The 23987-nt window shown below is 52.3% G+C and overlaps 1 protein-coding gene across 2 annotated transcripts; it reads left to right on the top strand.

The window, feature by feature from the left end:
• The first annotated feature begins 409 nt into the window (after nucleotides 1–409).
• On the top strand, nucleotides 410–16916 carry SLC1A5 (solute carrier family 1 member 5). 2 transcript variants are annotated; one of them, XM_015124323.3, is made up of 8 exons: nucleotides 410–2110; nucleotides 5030–5072; nucleotides 5447–5494; nucleotides 7696–7862; nucleotides 12671–12904; nucleotides 14137–14331; nucleotides 14433–14567; nucleotides 15773–16916. In XM_015124323.3, the coding sequence occupies exons 1-8, from the start codon at nucleotides 1542–1544 to the stop codon at nucleotides 16008–16010; spliced, it is 1629 nt and encodes a 542-aa protein (XP_014979809.1). In that variant the 5' UTR covers nucleotides 410–1541; the 3' UTR covers nucleotides 16011–16916. The 2 variants fall into 2 exon arrangements, with proteins under 2 accessions (XP_014979809.1, XP_077836771.1); XM_077980645.1 differs by lacking the exon at nucleotides 12671–12904.
• Nucleotides 16917–23987: the final 7071 nt, after the last annotated feature.

Here is a 23987-nt window from a genome sequence, read left to right as displayed (position 1 = left end):
AACAGGCTAGAGATGGGAAAAGAATGAGGATTTCAACACTGTCAGATGGAGTAAGGAATCATGATTCATTGTTAACCTCCCAAACGGCCACTAACAGAGAATTTGGGGAGGAGGCAGCAGAGTGGGTGCGGTTAGAGGCTTGGGACGTGGACATGCAAGTGGCATCCTCTCTAAGTGTGGCCTCAAGGCGAATGACTTCCTCTGCCTCTGGGATTCAAGCGATTCTCCTGCCTCAGGCTTCCAGTAGCTAGGATTACAGGCACGTGCCACCACACCGGGTAATTTTTGTATTTTTAGTAGAGACGGGGTTTCACCATGTTGGCTGGGCTGGTCTCGACCTCCTGACCTCAAATAATCCGCCCGCTTCACCTCCCAAAGTGGTGGGATTACAGGCGTGAGCCACGGCTCCCTAAATAAATACATCAATTTTATTTAAATCTTACAGTAATCATATGAGACAAAAGCTTTTATCACCTGCACTTTATATTCGAGGAATTAAAGTTCTCAAAGGCAACTAAAAACCAAACTCAGGGCCGAGGAGTTCCAAAGCTGAGTTGATTTGCAAATGAATCATCCGAGGACCACCTGAGCTTTCTAGCGACCCTCGCACCAGGGAACGAACCCCTGTGGTTTAAGAGCTCCAACCCACAACCCAATTCCTTTGGCGGGAAACAGCACCCTCCCAAGGCCCCGCCCCGTCCTGGCCCCGCCCCGTCCTCTCCGGGCCCCGCCCCTGGAGATGGGTATTATTATTCGGCCTTCTATGGGCGACCTGGCCCATCTCGGGTATCAGCCCCACCCCTACTCGCCCAGGCTCCGAACGCTCTGCAGCCAATCGGCGCCCACGGGTCGGTCCCCGCCTTCTCAAACCCCGCCCCGCTACCCTTACTCCTGGCAGCTTCCGCTAAACCGGCTCAGAGCTACGCGGCACGCGCGGAGGTTTTCTCTGCCCTGGTAACCGCTACTCCTGGGCATCAGACCACCGCCTTCCGTACACAGGCGCCCGCATCCCACCCTCCTGGACCTAAGAGTCTGGGTCCCCTGGTCCCGGAGCTCCGCTTCCCGGCCCCAGATTCTGGCGCCCCAGCCCTCCATGTCCAAGACCCAGGCACCCGGGGTCCCAGCCTCCCGGATCCAGGCGTCCCGGATCTGCGCCACCAGAACCTAGCCTCCTGCAGACCTCCATCTGGGCGCACTCAACCTCCTGGAGCCAAGGGCCCCACGCCCCACCCAGAGAAACTCTCGTATTCCCAGCTCCTACAGCCAAGGAACCCAGGCGCTCTGAACTCCCAGTTTTCGAGCATCTGGCACACGGGGCAGAGCAGAGAAGCCCCAGCGCCCAGCCTGGGAAATTTAAACACTCCAGCTTCCAAGAGTCAAGGAACTTCAGTGCTGTGAACTCACAAGTCTAAGGAGCCCTCCAAAGTTCCAGTCTCCAGGTGCTGTTACTCAACTCAGTCCTAGGAACGTCGGGTCCTGGGAAGGAGCCCAAGCGCTCCCAGCCAGCTTCCAGGCGCTAAGAAACCGCGGTGCGTCCCATCATGGTGGCCGATCCTCCTCGTGGAGACTCCAAGGGGCTCGCAGCGGCGGAGCCCACCGCCAACGGGGGTCTGGCGCTGGCCTCCATCGAGGACCAAGGCGAGGCAGCAGGGGGCTGCTGCGGTTCCCGGGACCGGGTGCGACGCTGCCTTCGAGCCAACCTGCTTGTGCTGCTGACGGTGGTGGCCGTGGTAGTCGGCGTGGCGCTGGGGCTGGGGGTATCGGGGGCCGGAGGTGCGCTGGCGTTGGGCCCGGAGCGCTTGAGCGCCTTCGTCTTCCCGGGCGAGCTGCTGCTGCGCCTGCTGCGGATGATCATCTTGCCGCTGGTGGTGTGCAGCTTGATCGGCGGCGCCGCCAGCCTGGACCCCGGCGCGCTCGGCCGCCTGGGCGCCTGGGCGCTGCTGTTTTTCCTGGTCACTACGCTGCTGGCGTCGGCGCTCGGAGTGGCCTTGGCCCTGGCGCTGCAGCCGGGCGCCGCCTCCGCCGCCATCAACGCCTCGGTGGGAGCCGCTGGCAGTGCCGAAAATGCCCCCAAGAAGGAGGTGCTCGATTCGTTCCTGGATCTTGCGAGGTCAGACCCTGCTCCCTTGGGAAGTGGGGAAGAGTGTTAGGGATGGCGGGAGTGGCCACGTGGGCAGGACGGGGCTTTGGGGCAGCTAGAGCCGAGACTTCCCTCTAGAGTCTTAGGAAAACTCGACAGGATATTGCGGCGAGCTCCAGCCCTCGGGAGTGCAAGTCTCGTGTCCTGGGGAAGGGGGTTTCTAAATTTGGGGGCCTGGGTACATAAGTGGGGTCTTAGAGGGAGAAGAAAGTGATGTGGGGAGACACAGGAGGGTCTGCCTAGGGGAGAAAGATACTGTGAGGGGAGGGGACCCCAGGAGGAAATTTCGGGGAGGGAATCTTTGCGTCCTCAAGGGCCCCAAGATGGGGCTTCTAGATATAATTTGGGGCCAGGGTGGGAGAGTTTGGGATCCCTGGGTAAGGAGCTCCTGGAGGATCTGATCTGAGTAACTCCCACCAGGCCCTCTTCCCAGCCCTGGGGCACCCCCACACCACGTGTCACTCCGATATAACCAGGTTCTGTTTTCGGGCTCCGCTTCCCAACCATTTCAGCTGGGGCCTGGCCGCTTCCCCTTTATCTTTTAGTTCAGCCCTGCTTCCCCTACCTTTCCCTCCTGTTTCCTCCTCTGTCTGGGCCACCCCCTAGCAGGCAGCCCAGAAGAGGACCAGTTAGAAAGGGGAGCAGATTCTTTTCCTTCTCCTGGCCTCTGCCCCGCACCCCCGAGAATGGCCTCCCCGACTTTGAGGAGGGCGGGGGCAGAGGCCCCGATGCCCTTGCCTTTAGGGCTTGCTGATTCAGTGTCTCCAGGTTGGGGACTTCCTGGAAGTTGAGGGGAGGAAGTGATGAGTCATGGAACAGGGTTTCCCCAGCTTTTGGGGTGTCAGTGCAGGCTGAGATGGGAGACTGGGGCAGGCTTGGTGTCCCGAGTTGCAGCCTGGGAGCACCTTCTGGCCGGGGGAGATTAGCTGGGTCCTGGCCCAGCCTCTGGGCCTGGGTGATACAGGCCTACCTTCAGGTAGACACACCCACTCCAAGGCTGTTTATGAGCACAGGCCTCCCCTGCGTGTTAAACACAGCTGTGGCTCACACTTGGCCGGCCACACAGGCTTACAACCAAATGACACACAGCTGGACACAGGCACACAGACACTCAGCTGAGGCTGTAACATCTCGACAAAAACCCATGGCCAGATACCAGCACGCATACACACGCTCACTGGGTCATACACAGCCCTGTAGCACAGCTGTTCAGTGATGCTGCCAGCCACGCCAACATCTAAACACAGGCTCAGGAGCACACAATACACACTCACATACACACCTCTGTGGTCACACACCAATAAACTCATGCTTTTTTTTTTTTTTGAGACAGTCTCTATCACTCAGGCTGGAGTGCAGTGGCACGATCTTGGCTCATTGCAACCTCCACCTCCTGGGTTCAAGTGATTCTCATACCTCAGCTTTCCGAGTAGCTGGGATTAAAGGGGTGCGCCATCACGCCTGGATAATGTTTGTGTTTTTAGTAGAGGTGGGGTTTCACCATGTTGGCCAGGCTGGTCTCGAACCCCTGACATCAAATAATCTGCCCACCTCAGCCTCCCAAAGGGCTGGAATTAATGGCGTGAGCCACCACACCCGGCCAAATTCATTACTCTACCATGACGTTATTTTACTCTATCATGACGCGTGGCTGGCCATCCGTGGGCATTGTCCCATACTGCTGAATCTTAACCTACACCCAAACCGATAACATTTGACAGATTGTATATGGACATATGGCATTGGCTATACACCGGTCATTGGTGAGAGGGAGCATGTGGAGTGGTTGGGGCTATGGAGCCAGCTGGCTGGGTTCAGATCCCAGCTCTGCCATTTCCCAGCTGGGCAATTTTCTTTACCCTTTTGGGCCTCAGCTTCCTTTTCTATAAAATGGGGTAATAGTGCTTATTCCTAAGGCTGTCATAAGGATGAAATGGGTTAATCTGTGTAAAGCACAGGCCAAAATGCTCGCCTGCCACACAGTAGGTGCTGTAGATGGCTTAGCTGCTATATATAGTTTTTGAGAGTCTCACTCTGTCCCAGGCAGGAACGAAGTGGTGTGATCTTGGCTCACTGCAGCCTCAACCTCCTCGGGCTCAAGTGATCCTCCCACCTCAGCCTCCAGAGTAGCTAGAACTACAGGCACACGCCACCATGCCTGGCTAATTTTTGTATTTTTTGTAGAGACACGATTTCGTCATGTTGCCCAGGCTGGTCTTCAACTCCTGGCTCAAGCGATCTGCCTGCCTTGGCCTCCCAAAAGTGCTGGGATTCCAGGGAAGCGCCTTGGCCTTAGCTACTGTTTTCATCTCAAGGCAGACACTGTCAAACAAGAGTTTAAGAGTAGCCTTGTAAACACAGATGCATATTCATGAGATATGAAGCCGTCCCTTGTCTCCCTTCCTGCCACCGCCTCCCAACACACCCAGATCCTCCCCCATGCTCTCAGAGGCGCTGGCCGGCCCTCCAGGAGGAAGTGGATGATGCAAGCCGTCCGGGGTATTAAGTTTGCTGCATGGGGTGGAGCTGAGGCCCGGGGCGACCTCCCTACCTCCCTACCTCCCTACCTCCCTACCTCCCTACCTCCCTACCTCCCTACCTCCCCCGGCCTGCCGTGGGAGGCCAGCATTCCTCACCCTGAACGCACAATGCCTCAGGGCTAGCACGCCAGCCTCTTGGGGCTGAAGGAGGCTGACTCCCCACATCCTGCAAAGGGGTGCAAGTCTAGTTCCAAACCTGCCGGGCTGAGGCATGAGTAGGGACTGCGTTTGGGTGCAGATGGGGCCCCAAAGCTTCCACTCACTGCCTTAAAACACCAACCCAGCCTCTCAGACAATACTGCCCTCCCCCTGTGGTATCTAATAACCCTCTGTGTCTCTGTCTCTGCAGAAATATCTTCCCTTCCAACCTGGTGTCCGCAGCCTTTCGCTCAGTGAGTCCTCAGGGGTGTCCTGAGGGGTGGGGGGTGGACAGGGAGGGATGCCAGCCAGGGGGAGCCCTTGCTACCTGATTTTGGTGAGTGCCTGGAAAAATGCATGTGCAATGAGAACACAGGCTCAGAGCCTCCTGTGAGTTTTAATTCTAGCTGTGTGACTCTGGGCAAATGTGTTTACCTCTCTGAGCCTCAGTTTTTCACCTCTGGAAAATGGGGATATTGATCATCCTGCCTCAGTGGGGTTGCCAGCAGACGAAATGAGATCACATTGAAAGGATATGGAAGGGCAGGCTTTGAGCATTGTTAACTTGGCATGGGGTTGGGGGGCCCTGGTGACAATGGACACTGACTCTTCCCAACCCCACCTACAGTACTCTACCTCCTATGAAGAGAGGAATATCACCGGAACCAGGGTGAAGGTGAGAGCAGTGGGAGGCAGTGGGGGCTCTACGTCTTTGCCCATTGCTGTAATGTTTTGGTTTTATTTCTGCCTCAATCTTTACTGTGGAATTTGATTGACACTCTGCTGTCCTTCCCCAGTTTCTGTCTTTTCTGCCTTCTGGATAGGTCTCTACTTTGTCCCCTCTTTTCCTGCCCCAGGCTGGTCTTCCTTTCCTGGTTCAGGCTCTTCCTTTCTCCCTTTATCCCTCACCCCCCAACCCCATTCCATGCTGCCCCCTCCCTGCCCTGTTCCATCCACCCTCAACCTGCTCAACCTGGCAAGCAGCCAGAGGTTTTTGTTGTTGCTGTTATTATTGTTTTTTCTGAGACAGGATCTCTCTCCATCATTCAGGCTGGAGTACGGTGGCACGAGCACAGCTCACTGCAGTCTCGATCTCCTGGGCTCAAGTGATCCTTCCCACCTCAGCCTTCTCAGTAGCTGGGACTATAACACACCCAGCTAATTTTTGTATCTTTTTTTTTTTTTTTTTTTTTTTGAGACGGAGTCTTGCTCTGTCGCCCAGGCTGGAGTGCCATGGCCGGATCTCAGCTCACTGGAAGCTCCACCTCCCGGGTTCACGCCATTCTTCTGCCTCAGCCTCCCGAGTAGCTGGGACTACAGGCGCCTGCCACCACGTCCAGCTAATTTTTTTTTTTTTTATGTGTTTAGTAGATACAGGGTTTCACCGTGTTAGCCAGGATGGTCTCGATCTCCTGACCTCGTGATCCGCCCGTCTCGGCCTCCCAAAGTGCTGGGATTACAGGCTTGAGCCACCGCGCCCGGCCTAATTTTTGTATCTTTTTTTTTTTTTTTTTTTTTTTTGAGACGGAGTCTCGCTGTGTCGCCCAGGCTGGAGTGCAGTGGCCGGATCTCAGCTCACTGCAAGCTCTGCCTCCCGGGTTTTTACGCCATTCTCCTGCCTCAGCCTCCCGAGTAGCCGGGACTACAGGCGCCCGCCACCTCGCCCGGCTAGTTTTTTGTATTTTTTAAGAGACGGGGTTTCACCGTGTTAGCCAGGATGGTCTCGAACTCCTGACCTCGTGATCCGCCCGTCTCGGCCTCCCAAAGTGCTGGGATTACAGGCTTGAGCCACCGCGCCCGGCCTGTATCTTTTATAGAGACTGAGTTTTGCCATGTTGCCCAGGCTGGTCTTGAACTGTTGGGCTCAAGTGATCTGCCCACCTTGGCCTCGCAAAGTGCTGGGATTACAGGCGTGAGGCACTGCTCCTGGCCCCGAGAATCTTTTCTTTTTTTTTTTTTTTTTAAGACGGAATTTTGTACTTGTTGTCCAGGCTGGAATGCAATGGCACGATCTCTGCTCACTGCAACCTCCACCTCCTGGGTTCAAGTGATTCTCCTGCCTCAGCCTCCTGAGTAGCTGACAGGCGTGTGCTACCACGTCTGGCTAATTTTGTATTTTTAGTAGAGATGGGATTTCTCCATGTTGGATAGGGTGGTTTCTCGAACTCCCCACCTCAAGTGATCCACCCACCTCAACCTCCCAAAGTGTTGTGATTACAGGTGTGAGCCACCACGTTCGGCCAGAGGATCTTTTCAAAACACAAATGTGACCCTATCTCTACAGTACCCAGAGCCCTGCCATGTGCCCCAGTGCCCTCAGGAGAAAGTCCAGTCTCCTTGCTACAGTCTATGACCAAGGGGTCCCTGTGAGGTCAAACCCCTGCCAGCCCGCCTGGCTGCCCAGCCTCAGCTAGTGACCCTGCGCAGGTCATTCTACTCTAGCTACAGTAGATTATGGCTCTTCTTTGAATGCCCAAGTTGTACTCACTTCTAGGCTGTTGCACATTCTGCTTCCTCTCTCTAGATCCTTTTACCACCCTTTACCTGGTTCACTCCTCCTGTCCTCCAGGTCTCAGCTCAGATGCCCCTTCCTCCAGGAAGTCCCCCCTGACTGCCCCCTACTCCCCAAGCTGGCACTGCCCTCTCTCGGTTCCCACACTCCCCTGGGCTCCCTTATTCCAGCCCCACATACTCTGGGCCATCCCTGATGACTAATATATTTCCCCTGGACCTGGACTTCCCCTGGAAGCCTTAGGAGGAAGGGGTCCGAGGGCTGCCATGTCTCTGCTGGGTCGCAGTGGTGCCCAGGACTGGCCCTCAGTGACTGTGCAGGTAGACTGAGTGTCCCTTCCACCCCGATCTGTTCCTTGCCTACAGGTGCCCGTGGGGCAGGAGGTGGAGGGCATGAACATCCTGGGCTTAGTAGTGTTTGCCATTGTCTTTGGTGTGGCACTGCGGAAGCTGGGGCCTGAGGGGGAGCTGCTTATCCGCTTCTTCAACTCCTTCAATGAGGCCACCATGGTTCTGGTCTCCTGGATCATGTGGTAGGTGGTGGGAGAGGAGGCTGGGGTGGGTGGGGTTGGAGGGTGGGTCTGCTGCCAGAGGCAGGTGTGGGGCATTCTGTGTGGGGTGAGGCACCCTCTGTCACTCATTGGAGCCAGATGGCCTGCATTTAAATCCAGCATTGACCATGCCCTGGCTATGTGATTTTAGGCAAGTGATTTTCCCTCTCTGTTTCAGTTTCCTCATCTATAAAATGGGAACGGCACTTTGGGAGGCCAAGGTGGGTGGATCACTTGAGATCAGGAGTTCAAAACCAGCCTGGACAACATGGTGAAACCCCGTCTCTACTAAAAATACAAAAAAATTAGCCAGGCGTGGGGACATGCGCCTATAATCCCAGTTACTCGGGAGCCTGAGGTACAAGAATAACTTAAGCCTGGGAGGCGGAGGTTGCAGTAAGTGGAGATCGTGCCACTGCCTGGGCGACAGAGGGAAACTCTGTCTCAAGAAGAAAAAAAAAAAGAAAGTTAATACGGTACACGGAAGGTCTTAGGACAGTGCCTGGCTTATTGCGTGCCTACAGTAAATCCTAATAGCTAATATTTATTGGGCATTTTGCTTGTATAACTTCCGGACACTTCCCACTGGCCAGAACTTGGGTATCTAGCCTCCCCTCTCTGCACAAGTGGCTGGGAAAATATGCCTTTCTTCTGTGACTTACAAGAAGGAGCTGGGGAAGTAACTAGTCAGCGATGATTGATGGGCGATCCATGATTGAGTAATCTAGGGAAGTGATGCTGGGAGGCTTTTTTTTTTTTTTTTTTTTTTGAGACAGAGTTTTGCTCTTGTTGCCCAGGCTGGAGTGCAGTAATGTGATCTGGGCTCACTGCAAACTGTGCCTCGTAGGTTCAAGCGATTCTCCTGCCTCAGCCTCCCGAGTAGCTGGGATTACAGGTATGCGCCACCATGCCCAGCTAATTTTGTAGTTTTAGTAGAGACAGGGGTTTCTCCATGTTGGTCAGGCTGGTCTCGAACTTCCGACCTCAGGTGATCTGCCCACCTCGGCCTCCCAAAGTGCTGGGATTATAGGCGTGAGCCACCATGCCCAGCCTTGGGAGTCCTCTTGGCTTGGAGCCATCCCTGGGATCTTCACGGCAGGGGAGGGTGATAATAACCCCACCTGAAGTTTATAGATCGCTTATTGTCTGTAAAAAGCTTTAGCTCCGGGCCGGGCGCGGTGGCTCAAGCCTGTAATCCCAGCACTTTGGGAGGCCGAGACGGGCGGATCACGAAGTCAGGGGATCGAGACCATCCTGGCTAACCCGGTGAAACCCCGTCTCTACTAAAAATACAAAAAACTAGCCGGGCGAGGTGGCGGGCGCCTGTAGTCCCAACTACTCGGGAGGCTGAGGCAGGAGAATGGCGTGAACCCGGGAGGCGGAGCTTGCAGTGAGCTGAGATCCGGCCACTGCACTCCAGCCTGTGTGGCAGAGCGAGACTCCGTCTCAAAAAAAAAAAAAAAAAAAAGCTTTAGCTCCTTTCTTTCTTTTTTTTTTTTTTTCTTTGAGACGGAGTCTCGCTCTGTCCCCCAGACTGGAGTCCTGTGGCACAATCTCGGCTCACTGCAAGCTCCGCCTCCCGGGTTCACGCCATTCTCCTACCTCAGCCTCCCAAGTAGCTGGGACTACAGGCGCCCACCACCTCGCCCGGCTAATTTTTTGTATTTTTAGTAGAGACGGGGTTTCACCGTGAGTCTCAATCTCCTGACCTTGTGATCTGCCCGCCTCGGGCTCCCAAAGTGCTGGGATTACAGGCGTGAGCCACCGCGCCCGGCAGCTTTAGCTCCTTTCAACTGGCATCTCATTGCATCCTCCCAGCATTCCTGTGAGGAATCTGTTGGGTGTTGTGTAATCTGTAATCTGACTCATAGAACCTCCCTCTGGTGGGTGTTGGGAAGATTCAATATCATGTTCAAGGGCACAGCACATCAAAAATGCTTCATACCTGGGAGTTGTTATTAAGACCCGGGCCATGGCCTTTCTACAATTTGTATTTTATTTATTTATTTAGAGACGGAGTCTTGCTCTGTCGCCCAGGCTGAAGGTGCAGTGGCACAGTCTCAGCTCACTGCAACGTCTGCCTCCCATGGTCAGGTGATTCTCCTGCCTCAGCCTCCTGAGCAGCTGGGACCACAGGAACTCACTACCATGCCCAGCTAATTTTTGTATTTTTAGTAGAGACAGGGTTTTGCCATGTTGGCCAGGCTGGTGTCAAACTCCTGACCTCAAGCGATCTACCCTCCTCGGCCTCCCAAAGTGCTGGGATTACAGGCATGAGCCACGGCTCCCGGCCTTCAAATTTTTATTTTAAAAATGTGTTTTTTGGGCCGGACGCGGTGGCTCAAGCCTGTAATCCCAGCACTTTGGGAGGCCGAGACGGGCGGATCACGAGGTCAGGAGATCGAGACCATCCTGGCGAACACGGTGAAACCCCGTCTCTACTAAAAAATACAAAAAACTAGCCGGGCGAGGCGGCGGGCGCCTGTAGTCCCAGCTACTCGGGAGGCTGAGGCAGGAGAATGGCGTAAACCCGGGGGGCGGAGCTTGCAGTGAGCTGAGATCCAGCCACTGCACTCTAGCCCGGGCCACAGAGCCAGACTCCGTCTCAAAAAAAAAAAAAAAAAAAAAAAAAAAAAAAAATGTGTTTTTTGGCTGGTTGTGGCACCTCACACCTGTAATCCCAGCATTTTGGGAAGCTGAGGTGGGAGGATTGCTTGAGGCCAGGAGTTAGAGACCAGCCTGGCCAACATGGCGAAAACTCTTCTCTACAAAAAAATACAAATATTAGCTGGGAATGGTGGTATACACCTTTAATCCTAGCTACTACTCGGGAGGCTGATGGATGAAAATCACTTGAAACTGGGAGGCAAAGCTTGCGGTGAGCCAAGATTGCACCACTACACTCCAGCCTGGGCAACAGAGCAAGACCTAAATAATAATAATAATAGTAATTTTAAAAAATGTTTTTTGAGCTAGGATCTCGCTCTGTCACCTAGGCTGGAGTGCAGTGTGGCATGATCACAGCTCACTGTAGCCCTGACCTCCTGGGTTCAGGTGATCCTCCCACCTCAGCCTCCTACGTAGCTGGGACTACAGACCCCAGCTACAAAGCCTAGCTAATTTTTTTTTTTTTTTTTTAAAGAAACTGGGTGGCCGGCTCAGTGGTTCACGCCTATAATCCCAGCACTTTGGGAGGCCGAGGCAGGCAGATCACGAGGTCGGGAGATCGAGACCATCCTGGCTAACATGATAAAATCCTGTCCCTACTAAAAATACAAAAAATTAGCTGGGCATGATGGCACGCGCCTCCAATCCCAGCTACTTGGGAGGCTGAGGCAGGAGAATTGCTTGAACCTGGGAGGTGGAGGGTATAGTGAACCGAGATCACGCCACTGCATTGGGTGACAGAGCAAGTCTCTGTTTAAAAAAAAAAAAGAAACTGGGTTTTTCCAAGATCAAGATATTGGCAGAAAATAAAATTTAAGCCAGGCGCGGTGGCTCAAGCCTGTAATTCCAGCACTTTGGGAGGCCGAGGCGGGCGGATCACGAGGTCAGGAGATCGAGACCATCCTGGCTAACACGGTGAAACCCCGTCTCTACTAAAAAATACAAAAAACTAGCCGGGCGAGGTGGCGGGCGCCTGTAGTCCCAGCTACTCGGGAGGCTGAGGCAGGAGAATGGTGTGAACCCAGGAGGCGGAGCTTGCAGTGAGCTAAGATCTGGCCACGGCACTCCATCCTGGGCGACAGAGCGAGATTCCGTCTCAAAAAAAAATAAAATAAAATAAATAAAATTTAAAAAAATACATATTGGCAGAAAATAAAATTTAAAAAAAAGAGAGACAGACATGTTGCCCAGGCTGGTCTTGAACTCCTGGGCTCAAGCGATCTGTCTGCCTCCGCCTTCCCTACATCCTGGGATTACAGGCATGAGCCACCGTGCCTGGCCTATTTTTATTTTTTGTAGAGACTGGGTCTCACTGTGTTGCCCAAGCTGGTCTCGAGAACTCCTAGCCTCAAGTAATCCTCCTGCTTTGGCCTTCTAAAGTGCTGGGATTATAGGCATGAGCCACTGTGCCCGTCCTCTTTATCTTTCATCATCTGCGGAGAGCGTATTGGTTCAAGTCATGCTAGCTGCCATAGCAAAGCAACCCAGAAGTGTGAATGGCACACACTGATGGACATTTCTTTGTGGCTCACATGTGAAGTCCAAATCTGGTAACTGCTTCATGTGCTGATGGAAGCAGTGAGACCTTTTTTTTTTTTTTTTTTGAGATGGAGTTTCACTCTTGTTGCCCAGGCTGGAGTGCAATGGTGCAATCTCGGCTCACAGCAACCTCCGTCTCCCCTGTTCAAGCAATTCTCCTGCCTCAGCCTCCCGAGTAGTTGGGCTTACAGGCACATGCCACCATGCCTGGCTAATTTTGTATTTTTAGCAGAGACGGGGTTTCTCCACGTTGGTCAGGCTAATCTTGAACTCCCGACCTCAGGTGATCCGCCCGCCTCAGCCTCCCAAAGTGCTGGGATTCCAGGCATGAGCCACCGTGCCCGGCCTGCACAGAGACTTTTATTTCCGGGCTGCTCTACCTTTGAGGGGAAAAGAGAGTGTGAGGTTGGCACGGGAGCTTCAGGGCCCAGGCCTGGGAGTGGTGCCCACGCGGAAGCACACATTGCTGGGGCTTCTCCTGACCTCAGGAGAAGGCGGGAAGATGTGGGCAGGGTGCTGAGCCTCTCGCCTGGCCACTGGGCCCGTGGAAGAGGCAACAAGCTGTCGCCTGTGTTACCAATCAGGTACGCCCCTGTGGGCATCATGTTCCTGGTGGCCGGCAAGATCGTGGAGATGGAGGACGTGGGTTTACTCTTTGCCCGCCTTGGCAAGTACATTCTGTGCTGCCTGCTGGGCCATGCCATCCACGGGCTCCTGGTACTGCCCCTCATCTACTTCCTCTTCACCCGCAAAAACCCCTACCGCTTTCTGTGGGGCATCGTGACACCGCTGGCCACTGCCTTTGGGACCTCCTCCAGGTACGGCTTTGGGGTGGGCTAGGGTGAGATGTTTAAGCTAAGCGGCATGGAGTGGATGAAATTTTCTGTGCCAGGGACATTGGATCTGGGTACAGGGGCCATACTTTAGGAGATCCTCATAAGGTCCTGGATTTGTCCCCACCCTTAAAAAAATAGGAAACGATTGCCTTAGAGATTTATTCCCCCCTTTCTTATACTGCCTCCCCATGGCACTGGAGGCACTCTTTTTTTTTTTTTTTTTAAATGATGGGGTCTCGCTCTGTTGCCCAGGCTGGCGTGTAGTGGTGTGATCCCGGCTCACTGCAACCTCTGCCTCCTGGGTTCAAGTGATTCTCTGCCTTAGCCTCCCGAGTAGCTGGGACTACAAGTATCCACCATCACACCCAGCTAATTTTTGTGTTTTTAGTAGAGACGGGGTTTCACCATGTTGGCCAGGCTGGTCTCAAACTCCTGGCCTCAAGTGATTCACCCACCTCGGCCTCCAAAAGTGCTGGGATTACAGCCGCCATGCCCAGCCCCTGGGGGGCTCTTAAATTCTGCTCTGATTCAACCTCAGAACTCCTTCCACCCTCTCTCCTGGGCATTTCATTTGTCCCTGCTAGCCCTGTCCCCTTCCAAGATAATAGTAATTATTAGTATATTATTGGTGAGAGTCAGCAGGACCCAAACATTAGAATTTAGGTGTGAATTGTGTGGGTATTTGGGGAGGTAGTAGTCTATACTCTCCCAGAGGTTCCAGGACTCGTAGATTTTGTAATCCTGGTATTGAGTTCCCTAGTGCTGCCTGCTTGTGGGAAAAGAGCTTAGATATAGCAAGTGAGGGCTGGGGGTGGAGTCTGGACATGGTAGGAGAGAAGGGGATCTAGATTAGATGGGAGGGCCTTGGACCAAGGGACAGGCTGGGGAGGTGGGCGGGACTTCGGCTGGACAGGTGGTATGGGCAGGATCTGGTGGGCGGGGCTTTGGCTGGGCAAGTGGTGTGGGTGGGCTCTGGGTAGGCGGGGCTTCAGCTGGGTTGGTGGTGCGGGTCAGACCTGGAGGGTGGGCAGCCTTTGGCTGATTGGGTGACAGGGCTTTGCTTAGGCAGGCTTTGGTGGGGATCCACTAGGTGGGGTGAGTGGGGCTTTGGCTGGTTGGGATGGGGTACTCGGGGCCTCGCCTGGGCCGGACCTGGAGGGTGGGTGGAGCCCCGTCAGCAGGTTGACCTAACTCAGCTCCCCCATCCCTTGTAGTTCTGCCACGCTGCCGCTGATGATGAAGTGCGTGGAGGAGAATAATGGCGTGGCCAAGCACATCAGCCGTTTCATCCTGCCCATCGGTGCCACCGTCAACATGGACGGTGCCGCGCTCTTCCAGTGCGTGGCTGCAGTGTTCATTGCACAGCTCAGCGAGCAGTCCTTGGACTTCGTAAAGATCATCACCATCCTGTGAGTGTCAGGGGGCTATGGATGGGACCCCCGGACCCCAGTTGACCTCCATCTTCTCCCACAACAGAGGCGTCTGCCTAACCTCCTTCCTTCTCCCTCAGGGTCACGGCCACAGCGTCCAGCGTGGGGGCAGCGGGCATCCCTGCTGGAGGTGTCCTCACTCTGGCCATCATCCTCGAAGCAGTCAACCTCCCGGTCGACCATATCTCCTTGATCCTGGCTGTGGACTGGCTAGTGTGAGTGTGGGTCTAGAGACTGGGGCAGGGGCCCGGAAAAGAGGATGAGTGAGTGAGAGTCCTTAGAGCCTCTGGACAGAAGAGGAGGAGAAGAAGGAAGGAATTCTGGAGAAAAGGGGGGGAAACGTGAGCATTCCTGAGGGCAAGGAATGGCATCTTTGCGGCTCTAAGAGGAACATCAGAAAAGTAGGGCGTCTGTGTGGTGAATACAGCAGACTCTTCGGCCAGACTGCTCGGGGTCACATCCCAGCTCCAACATTCGCTGTTATGCCCTCGGGAAGTGCTTAATCTCCCTGTGTCTCAGTTTCTCCATCTGTAAAATGGGGAGAAGAACAGTCTCTCCCTAAGGATTAGATAATAGACACACCTGCCTTAGAGCAGCCCCCAGTAAGCAGTAATTGCTACATAATTATTTGCTATCACGATTAAGCTATTAAGAGTATAAAGACTGGAAAGCAGCCAGGCACGGTGGCTCACGCCTGTAATCTCAACATTTTGGGAGGCCCAGGCAGGTGGATCATTTGAGGTTAGGAGTTGGAGACCAGCCCGACAAACATGGTGAAACCCCGTCTCCACTAAAAATACAAAAAAATTAGCCGGTATGGTGGCATATGCCTGTGATCTCAGCTACTCAGGAGGCTAAGGCAGGAGAATCGTTTGAACCCAGGAGGTGCAGGTTGCAGTGAGCCAAGATTGTGCCACTGCACTCCAGTCTGGGCAACAGAGTGAGATCGTGTCTCAAAAAAAAATTCTGGAATTAATTATTGGCAATGGTTACACAAGTCTGAATATACCAAAAAATACCAAGATGTATACTTTTAAAAGGTTAATTTTATGGTAGGTGAATTATACTTTAATTTTTTTTGAGACACAGTCTCACTCTGTCGCCCAGGCTGGAGTGTAGTGATGTGATCATGGTTGTAATCACCGCAGCCTCCACCTCCCAGGCTCAAGCAATCCTCCTGCCTCAGCCTGCTGAGTAGCTGGTACTATAGGTGTGCAGTACCATCCCTGGCTAATTTTTTTTTTTTTTTTCTATCTATATGGAGATGGGATCTTACTCTATTGCCCAGGCTGACTCCAACTCTTAATTTTTACTTTTTAGATTCCAAGGGGAGAGAGGCAGGAGGCTTAGGCCTTGGCCCTTTCCTTCCCTGTCACCCTCTCCCGTCCCACTTACTTTGCTGTCATTTCTACCCCTTTAGTGACCGGTCCTGTACCGTCCTCAATGTAGAAGGTGACGCTCTGGGGGCAGGACTCCTCCAAAATTACGTGGACCGTACGGAGGTGAGAAGCACAGAGCCCGAGTTGATACAAGTGAAGAGTGAGCTGCCCCTGGATCCGCTGCCAGCCCCCACTGAGGAAGGGAACCCCCTCCTCAGACACTATCGGGGGCCTGCGGGGGATGCCACGGTCGCCTCTGAGAAGGAATCAGTCATGTAAACCCCAGGAGGGACCTTCCCTGCCCTGCTGGAGGTGCTCATTGGACACTGGATTATGAGGAATGGATAGATGAATGAACTAGGGCTCTTGGGGTCTGCCTGCACACTCTGGGGAGCTGGGGGCCCCAGCCCCCTCCTGGACAGGAGATCTGGGATGCCTGGCTGCTGGAGTACATGTGTTCATGAGGGTTACTCCTCAAAACCCCCAATTCTCACTCATGTCCCCAACTCAAGGCTAGAAAACATCAAGATGGAGAAATGATGTCCTGCTGTCTACCCGCCACGACCTGCCTGGCCTTACCTGTGTCAGGGAGCAGGTCACAGGCCACCACGGGGAATTCTAGCCCCATTGGGGGGATGTTTCAACACCATGCTGGTTACTTTGGCGGCTGTAGTTGTTGGGGGGAATATGTGTGCACGTGTGTATATGTGTTCTGTGACCTCCTGTCTCCACAGCACGTCCCACCATGTCCCCAGATCCCCTATTCCCTCCACAATAATAGAAATACTCCCAGGGCGGTGGCTCAAGCCTGTAATCTCAGTACTTTGGGAGGCCGAGGCGGGTGGATCACGAAGTCAGGAGATCGAGACCATCCTGGCTAACATGGTGAAACCCCGTCTCTACCAAAAATACAAAAAACTAGCCGGGCGTGGTGGCGGGCGCCTGTAGTCCCAGCTACTCGGAGGCTGAGGCAGGAGAATGGCGTAAACCCGGGAGGCGGAGCTTGCAGTGAGCCGAGATCGCGCCACTGCACTCCAGCCTGGGTGACACAGCGAGACTCCGTCTCAAAAAAAAAAAAAAAAAAAGAAATACTCCCAGGGACTCTGGGGAGAGGCTGAGGGCAAATACCTGCTGTCACTCCAGAGGACACTTTTTTAGCAATAAAATTGAGTGTCAACTATTTAATCAGGTGTTGTTGAGAATTTGACTTAAAGCACCAGCCACTACAATGACAGTATCTGCTCATCAAACACCACTGGGCTGGGCGTGGGGGCTCACACCTCTAATCCCAGCACTTTGAGATCGCTCCAGGCTAGGAGTTCAAGACAAGCCTGGGCAACATAGTGAGACGTCGTCTCTACAAAAAAATATATAAAAATTAAGGCCAAGCACAGTGGCTCACGCCTGTAATCTCAGCACTTTGGGAGGCTGAGGTGGGCGAATCACGAGGTCAGGAGTTCAAGACCAGCCTGGCCAACATGGTGAAACCCCATCTCTACTAAAAATACAAAAATTAGCCGGGCGTGGTGGTGGGTGCCTATAGTCCCAGCTACTCAGGAGGCTGAGGCAGGAGAATTGCTTGAACCCGGGAGGCAGAGGTTGCTGTGAGCCGAGATCGCACCACTGCATTCCAGCCTGGGCGAAAGAACAAAACTGCCACCTCAAAAACAACAACAAAAAATTAGGCAGGTGCAGTGGTGCACCTGTAGTCCCAGCTACTCAGAAGGCTGTGGTGGGGCGGATCCCTTGAGCCCAGGAGTTCAAGGATGCAGTGACCGATGATCGTGCCACTGCACTCCAGCCTGGGCAACAAACAGAGGGACACCCTGTCGCTTTTTTTTTTTTTTTTTTTTTTTTGAAACAGAGTCTGGCTCTGTTGTCTGGGCTAGAGTGCAGTGCAGTGGCACGATCTTGGCTCACTGCAACCTCCACCTCCCAGGTTCAAGCGATTCTCTTGCCTCAGCCTCCCAAGTAGCTGGGACTACAGGCACCCACCACCATGCCTTGCTAATTTTTGTATTTTTAGTAGGGACGGGTTTCACCACGTTGGCCAGGCTGGTCTCCAACTCCTGGCCTCAAGTGATGCCCCCTCCTTGGCCTCCTAAAGTGCTGGGATTACAGGCATGAGCCACCGCGCCCAGCCAGACCCTGTCTCTTAAACACCACGGGAAACCACAGTGAGACACCACTATACATACTAGAATGGCTGAATACAAGACCAAGGGAGGATGGGGAGCAACAGGACTCCTCATCTCTTGGTTGGTGCTCCCTTGGTAGATGGCTGAGTTGTTTTGGAAAATAACTGGGCAGTTTCTTAATAAAGTTAAAAAATACAGGCTGGGCACAGTGGCTCATGCCTGTAATCCCAGCACTTTGGAGGCCGAGGTGGATGGATCATCTGAGGTCAGGAGTTCGAGACTAGCCTGGCCAACATGGTGAAACCCCCGTCTCCACTGAAAATACAAAAATTAGCTGGGCGTGGTGGTGCATGCCTGTAGTCCCAGCTACTTGGGAGGCTGACGCAGGAGAATTGCTTGAACCTGGGAGGCAGAATATTATAGTGAGCCAAGATCACACCATTGCACTCCAGTCTGGGTGACAAAAGCAAAACTCTGTCTCAAAAAAAAAAAAGTGTGTGTGTGTGTGTGTGTGTGTGTGTGTGTGTGTGTATATATATATATATATATATATATATATATATATTTACCATGCAGCTTAGGAGTTGCATTTCTCCCAAGAGAAATGAAAACTTTTTTATACAAAAATGTGTCCACAAATGTTTAGCTGCTATACCCATTGTTGCAAAAATTTGGGAACAAATCCATTTACATTGGTACAATACACTGGTACATTCATATGTACCATAATGGAAGATTACTCAGCAATAAATAACAGTGATATCGACCTACACTGCAACAGAAATGCATTTCAGATAATTTATTGAGAGAAAGAAGCCAGAGACGGTAAATACTGTATAGTTCCATTTAGAGGAGGGCTAGAACATGCTCAACTGGTCTATGGTAGGAAATCAGAACAGTGGTGACCTATGGGAATGCATGTGGAGCCAGGCACGGTGGTTTCATGCCTGTAATCCCAGCACTTTGGGAGATCGAGGTGGGCAGATTGCTTGAGTCTGCTTGAAGCGGGCAGATTGAGACTAGCCTGGGCAACATGATGAAACCCCTGTCTCTACAAAAAATACAAAAATTAGCTGGGCATGGTGGTGCTCTTGTAGTCCCAGCTAATCAGGAGTCTGAGGTGGGAGGATTGATTGAGCCAAGGAGATTGAGGCTGCAGTGGGCCATGATCATGCCTCTGCACCCAAGCCTGAGCGACGGCGTAAGACCCTGTCTCAAAAAAAAAAAGCGTGGCCGGGCGCGGTGGCTCAAGCCTGTAATCCCAGCACTTTGGGAGGCCGAGATGGGCGGATCACGAGGTCAGGAGATCGAGACCATCCTGGCTAACACCGTGAAACCCCGTCTCTACTAAAAATACAAAAAACTAGCCGGGCGAGGTGGCGGGCGCCTGTAGTCCCAGCTACTCCGGAGGCTGAGGCAGGAGAATGGCGTTAACCCGGGAGGCGGAGCTTGCAGTGAGCTGAGATCCGGCCACTGCACTCCAGCCCGGGCTACAGAGCAAGACTCCGTCTCAAAAAAAAAAAAAAAAAAAAAGCGTATTGATCAGAAGGGAGCACAAAAGAACCTTCTATGATAAAGCAAATAGAACTTTCTATGATAAAGCAAATGTCTCACCTTGATTTGGGTGATGATTCCACAGATGTATGCATTTGGAAAAGTTAATGAACCTGTACAAAAATCATGTGCATTTTGCCCTATGTGCATTCCAGTTAAATTTTTTCTACAATCTGGGTGTGGTGGTACATGCCTGGAGTTTCCACTACTCAAGAGGCTGAGGCGAGAGGATCACTTGAGCCCAAGGATTCAAGGCTGCAGTGAGCTATGATTATGTGACTGCACTCCAGCCTGGGCAACAGATCGAGACTCTGTCTCTTAAAAAAATCTGCCCAAGGAGAATTGCTTGAACCCAAGAGGTGGAGGTTGCAGTGAGCCAAGATTGCGCCAGTGCACTCAAACCTGGGCAACAGAGCAAGACTCTGTCTCAAAAGCAACAACAACAAAAATCTACACAACTCATGGTAACAATTTTTTTTTCCTTTGTGACCACCTACATAGGAATGCAGCATCCCTTCATATCCCAACTCTCACTATCCAAATTGTCCCAATAATTATTTTATTTCCTTGAAACCCCAAAATAGCTATTTGGATAAAAACCCACTTTGCAACTGTTTTACATCCTGTGTAAGTTCAGAATATGGACTATGCTGGCTGGGCGCAGTGGCTCACACCTGTAATCCTAGCACTTTGGGAGACTGAGGTGGGTGACTCACCTGAGGTCAGGGGTTTGAGACCAGCCTGACCAACATGGTGAAACCTCCTCTCTACTGAAAATACAAAAATTAGCTGGGTGTGGTGGCAGGCACCTGTAATCCTAGCTACTCGGGAGGCTGAGGCAGGAGAATCTCTTGAACCCGGGAGGCAGAGGTTGCGGTGACTGGAAATCGCACCACTGCACTGCAGCCTGGGCAACAGAGCAAGACTCTGTCTCACCCTCCCCGCCCTCCCCCCCCCAAAAAAGGACTAGGCTGCTATTGTATCTCACCTGTTCTTTTGAGACAGGGTCTCTGTTTCTCAAGCTGAGTGCAGTGGTGCTATCATGGCTTACTGCGACCTCGACTTCCTGGGCTCAAGCAGTTCTCCTGCCTCAGCATCCTGAGTGGCTGGAACTACAGGTGCACACCACCACACCCAGCTAATTATTATTATTATTATTGTTATTTTGAGACAGAGTTTTGCTCTTGTTGCCCAGGCTGGAGTGCAATGGCACGATCTCGGCTCACCGCAACTTCTGCCTCCCGGGTTCAAGTGATTCTCCTGCCTCAGCCTCCTGGGTAACTGGGATTACAGGCATGCGCCACCATACCCGGCTAATTTTGTATTTTTAGTAGAGACAGGATTTCTTCCATGTTGGTCAGGCTGGCCTCAAACTCCCGACCTCAGGTGATCTGCCTGCCTTGGCCTCCCCAAGTGCTGGGATTACAGGCATGAGCCACCACACCTGGCTGCTAATTTTTATTTGTAGAGACGGGGTCTCACTATGTTGCCCAGACTGGTCTCATACTCCTGGACTCAAGTGATCCTCCAACTTCGGCTTCGCAAAGGGCTAGGATTACAGTCATGAGCCACTGCACCCAGCCCTACTTCTCACCTGTTCTAACAGGATTCTGTTTTGTGCGTTGAATTTGTTAGCCATCGTTGATATTATCTGCCTCTTCCAAACCCCCTGTGTTGACTTTGGCCAGGTGCCTGGAGGCACTACTGACCTGGGTCCAATTAGAGATAGTATCTTTAGTATCTTTTTGCTTGTTTGTTTAGTTTGTTTCCTTCCTGTGGAAGGAAAATATAATTTACATCTGATTCTGTGCAGAATAGTTTTGTATTGTACACACACATAATCATTCATGAGTTTAAGTGTTGAATAATTAGGTAATTGGTTTTTTTTTTTTTTTTTTTTTTGAGACGGAGTCTCGCTCTGTCGCCCAGGCTGGAGTGCAGTGGCACGATCTCGGCTCACTGCAAGCTCCGCCTCCCGGGTTCACGCCATTCTCCTGCCTCAGCTTCCCGAGTAGCTGGGACTACAGGCGCCCACAGCCGCGCCCGGCTAATTTTTTGTATTTTTTAGTAGAGACGGGGTTTCACCGTGGTCTCGATCTCCTAACCTTGTGATCCGCCCGCCTCGGCCTCCCAAAGTGCTGGGATTACAGGCGTGAGCCACCGCGCCCGGCCCGGTAATTGGTATTTTAAATGCTTTCTACTATGCCATAAACCATGGTGGGTTGTTATATAGGTGTTTAAAGGGTCTTTTATTGATATTCTGGGAAATTTTTTAGCGTTTTTGGATGAAGCTGGGAGTGCATTACTTTCTCTGCTTAAAATAAAAGCCAAGGCCGGGTGCAGTGGCTCACGCCTGTAATCCCAGCACTTTGGGAGGCTGAGGTGGGCGGATCACAAGGTCAAGAGATGGAGACCACCCTGGCCAACATGGATGTAAAAATACAAAAATTAGCTGGGCATGGTGGCAGGCGCCTGTAGTCCCAGCTACTCAGGAGGTGGAGGCAGCAGAATCAATTGAACCTGGGAAGCAGAGGTTGCAGTGAGCTGATATCACGCCACTGCACTCCAGCCTGGCAACAGAGCAAGACTTCATCTCAAATAAATTAATAAATAAATAAATAAAAGCTGGGCAGGTGGCTCATGCCTGTAATCCCAGCACTCTGGGAGGTGAAGTGGATGGATCACCTGAAGTCACGAGTTCGAGCCTGGCCAACATGGTGAAACTCTGTTTCTACTAAAAATACAAAAATTGGCCGGGTTAGTGGCATGCACCTTTAATCCCAGCTACTTGGTAGGCTGAGGCATGAGAATCGCTTGAATCCGGGAGGCAGAGGTTGTGCCATTGTACTCCAGCCTGGGCAACAGGAGCGAAACTTCGTCTCAAAAAAATAATAATAAATAAATAAATAATGATGTATCCCCAAATTTTCTATATAATACTTTTTTGGGAATAGATTAGTTTTATAGTCTGAGGGATGCCTATTTATGGAGCTATAAACCTACCTACATAATATTTCATAAACAACCTATGTGTATATAGAAAAATATGTTCATGAAACAAGCTTTACCAAACGTTACTTATTTTTTTTTCTATTCTAATTTGTGTGTGTGTGTGTGTGTGTGTGTGTGTGTGACAGAGTCTTGCTCTATTGCCCAGGCTGGAGTGCAATGGCACGATCTCAGCTCACTGCAACCTCCACCTCCCAGGTTCAAGAAATTCTCCTGTCTCAGCCTCCCAAGTAGCTGGGATTACAGGTGTGTGCCACCATGCCGGGCTAATTTTTTGTATTTTTTGTAGAGATGGGGTTTCACTATGTTGGTCAGCCTGGCCTTGAACTCCTGACCTCAGGCGATTCACCCGCCTCAGCCTCCCAAAGTGCTGGGATTACAAGCGTGAATTTGTAATCTGCACCCGGCTCAACTGCGCCCAGCTCAAACTGTTTTTAAATTTTTTTTTTTTTTAAAGATTTGGGACCTTGCTGTGTCTCGCAGGCTGGAATGTAGTGGTGTGATTTTATCTCACTGTAGCCTCCGACTTCTGAGCTCAATCGACCCTCCCACCTCAGCCTCCTAAGTAGCTAGGACCACAGGCGTGCACCACCATGCCCAGCTATTTTTTTTTTTTTTAAGACAGAATCTTGGCCGGGCGCGGTGGCTCAAGCCTGTAATCCCAGCACTTTGGGAGGCCGAGACGGGCGGATCACGAGGTCAGGAGATCTAGACCATCCTGGCTAACACAATGAAACCCCGTCTCCACTAAAAATACAAAAAAATTAGCCGGGCGTGGTGGCGGCGCCTGTAGTCCCAGCTACTCGGGAGGCTGAGGCAGGAGAATGGCGGGAACCCGGGAGGCGGAGCTTGCAGTGAGCCGAGATCGCGCCACTGCACTCCAGCCTGGGCGACAGAGCGAGACTCCGCCTCAAAAAAAAAAAAAAAAAAAAAAAAAAAAGACAGAATCTTACTCTGTCGCCCGATTGGAGTGCAGTGGCATGATCTCACCTCACTGCAATCTCTGCCTCCCAGGTTCAAGCAATCCTCCTGCCTCAGCCTCCTGGGTAGCTGGGATTACAGGCATGAAGGGGACCAGCCCCTCCACACCTGTGGGTATTTCTCATCAGGTGGGACGAGAGACTGAGAAAAGAAATAAGACACAGAGACAAAATATAGAGAAAGAACAGTGGGCCCAGGGACTGGCGCTCAGCATACGGAGGACCCGCACCGGCGCCAGCCTCTGAGTTCCCTCAGTATTTATTGATCATTATTTGTACTATCTTAGCGAGGGGAGTGTAGCAGGGCAACAGGTGGGGAGAAGGTCAGCAGGGAAACATGTGAGCAAAGGAATCTGTATCATGAATAAGTTCAAGGAAAGGTGCTGTGCCCGGATGTGCACGTAGGCTAGATTTACGTTTCACTTTACCCAAACATCTCAGTGTAGCACAGAGCAACAGAGCAGTGTCGCCGCCAGCGTGTCTCACCTCCAGCCACAGGGCGGTTTTCTCCTGTCTCAATAGAACGAATGGGAATGGTCGGCTTTACATCGAGACATTCCATTCCCAGGGACGAG

The sequence above is a fragment of the Macaca mulatta genome, chromosome 19, assembly GCF_049350105.2.
Source record: "Macaca mulatta isolate MMU2019108-1 chromosome 19, T2T-MMU8v2.0, whole genome shotgun sequence".
Classification (NCBI taxonomy): Eukaryota; Metazoa; Chordata; class Mammalia; order Primates; family Cercopithecidae; genus Macaca; species Macaca mulatta.
Note: the sequence above shows the minus strand (reverse complement) of the source record. Positions and strands in the feature narration are given on the sequence as shown.

Bases quoted from the DNA above. Each gene is read 5' to 3' on its own strand.
- SLC1A5 (XM_015124323.3), top strand. From the start codon at position 1,542: ATGGTGGCCGATCCTCCTCGTGGAGACTCCAAGGGGCTCGCAGCGGCG. The intron at 2,111-5,029 runs GTCAGACCCTGC...CTGTCTCTGCAG, and splicing joins TCGTTCCTGGATCTTGCGAG to AAATATCTTCCCTTCCAACC. The intron at 5,073-5,446 runs GTGAGTCCTCAG...CCCCACCTACAG, and splicing joins TGTCCGCAGCCTTTCGCTCA to TACTCTACCTCCTATGAAGA.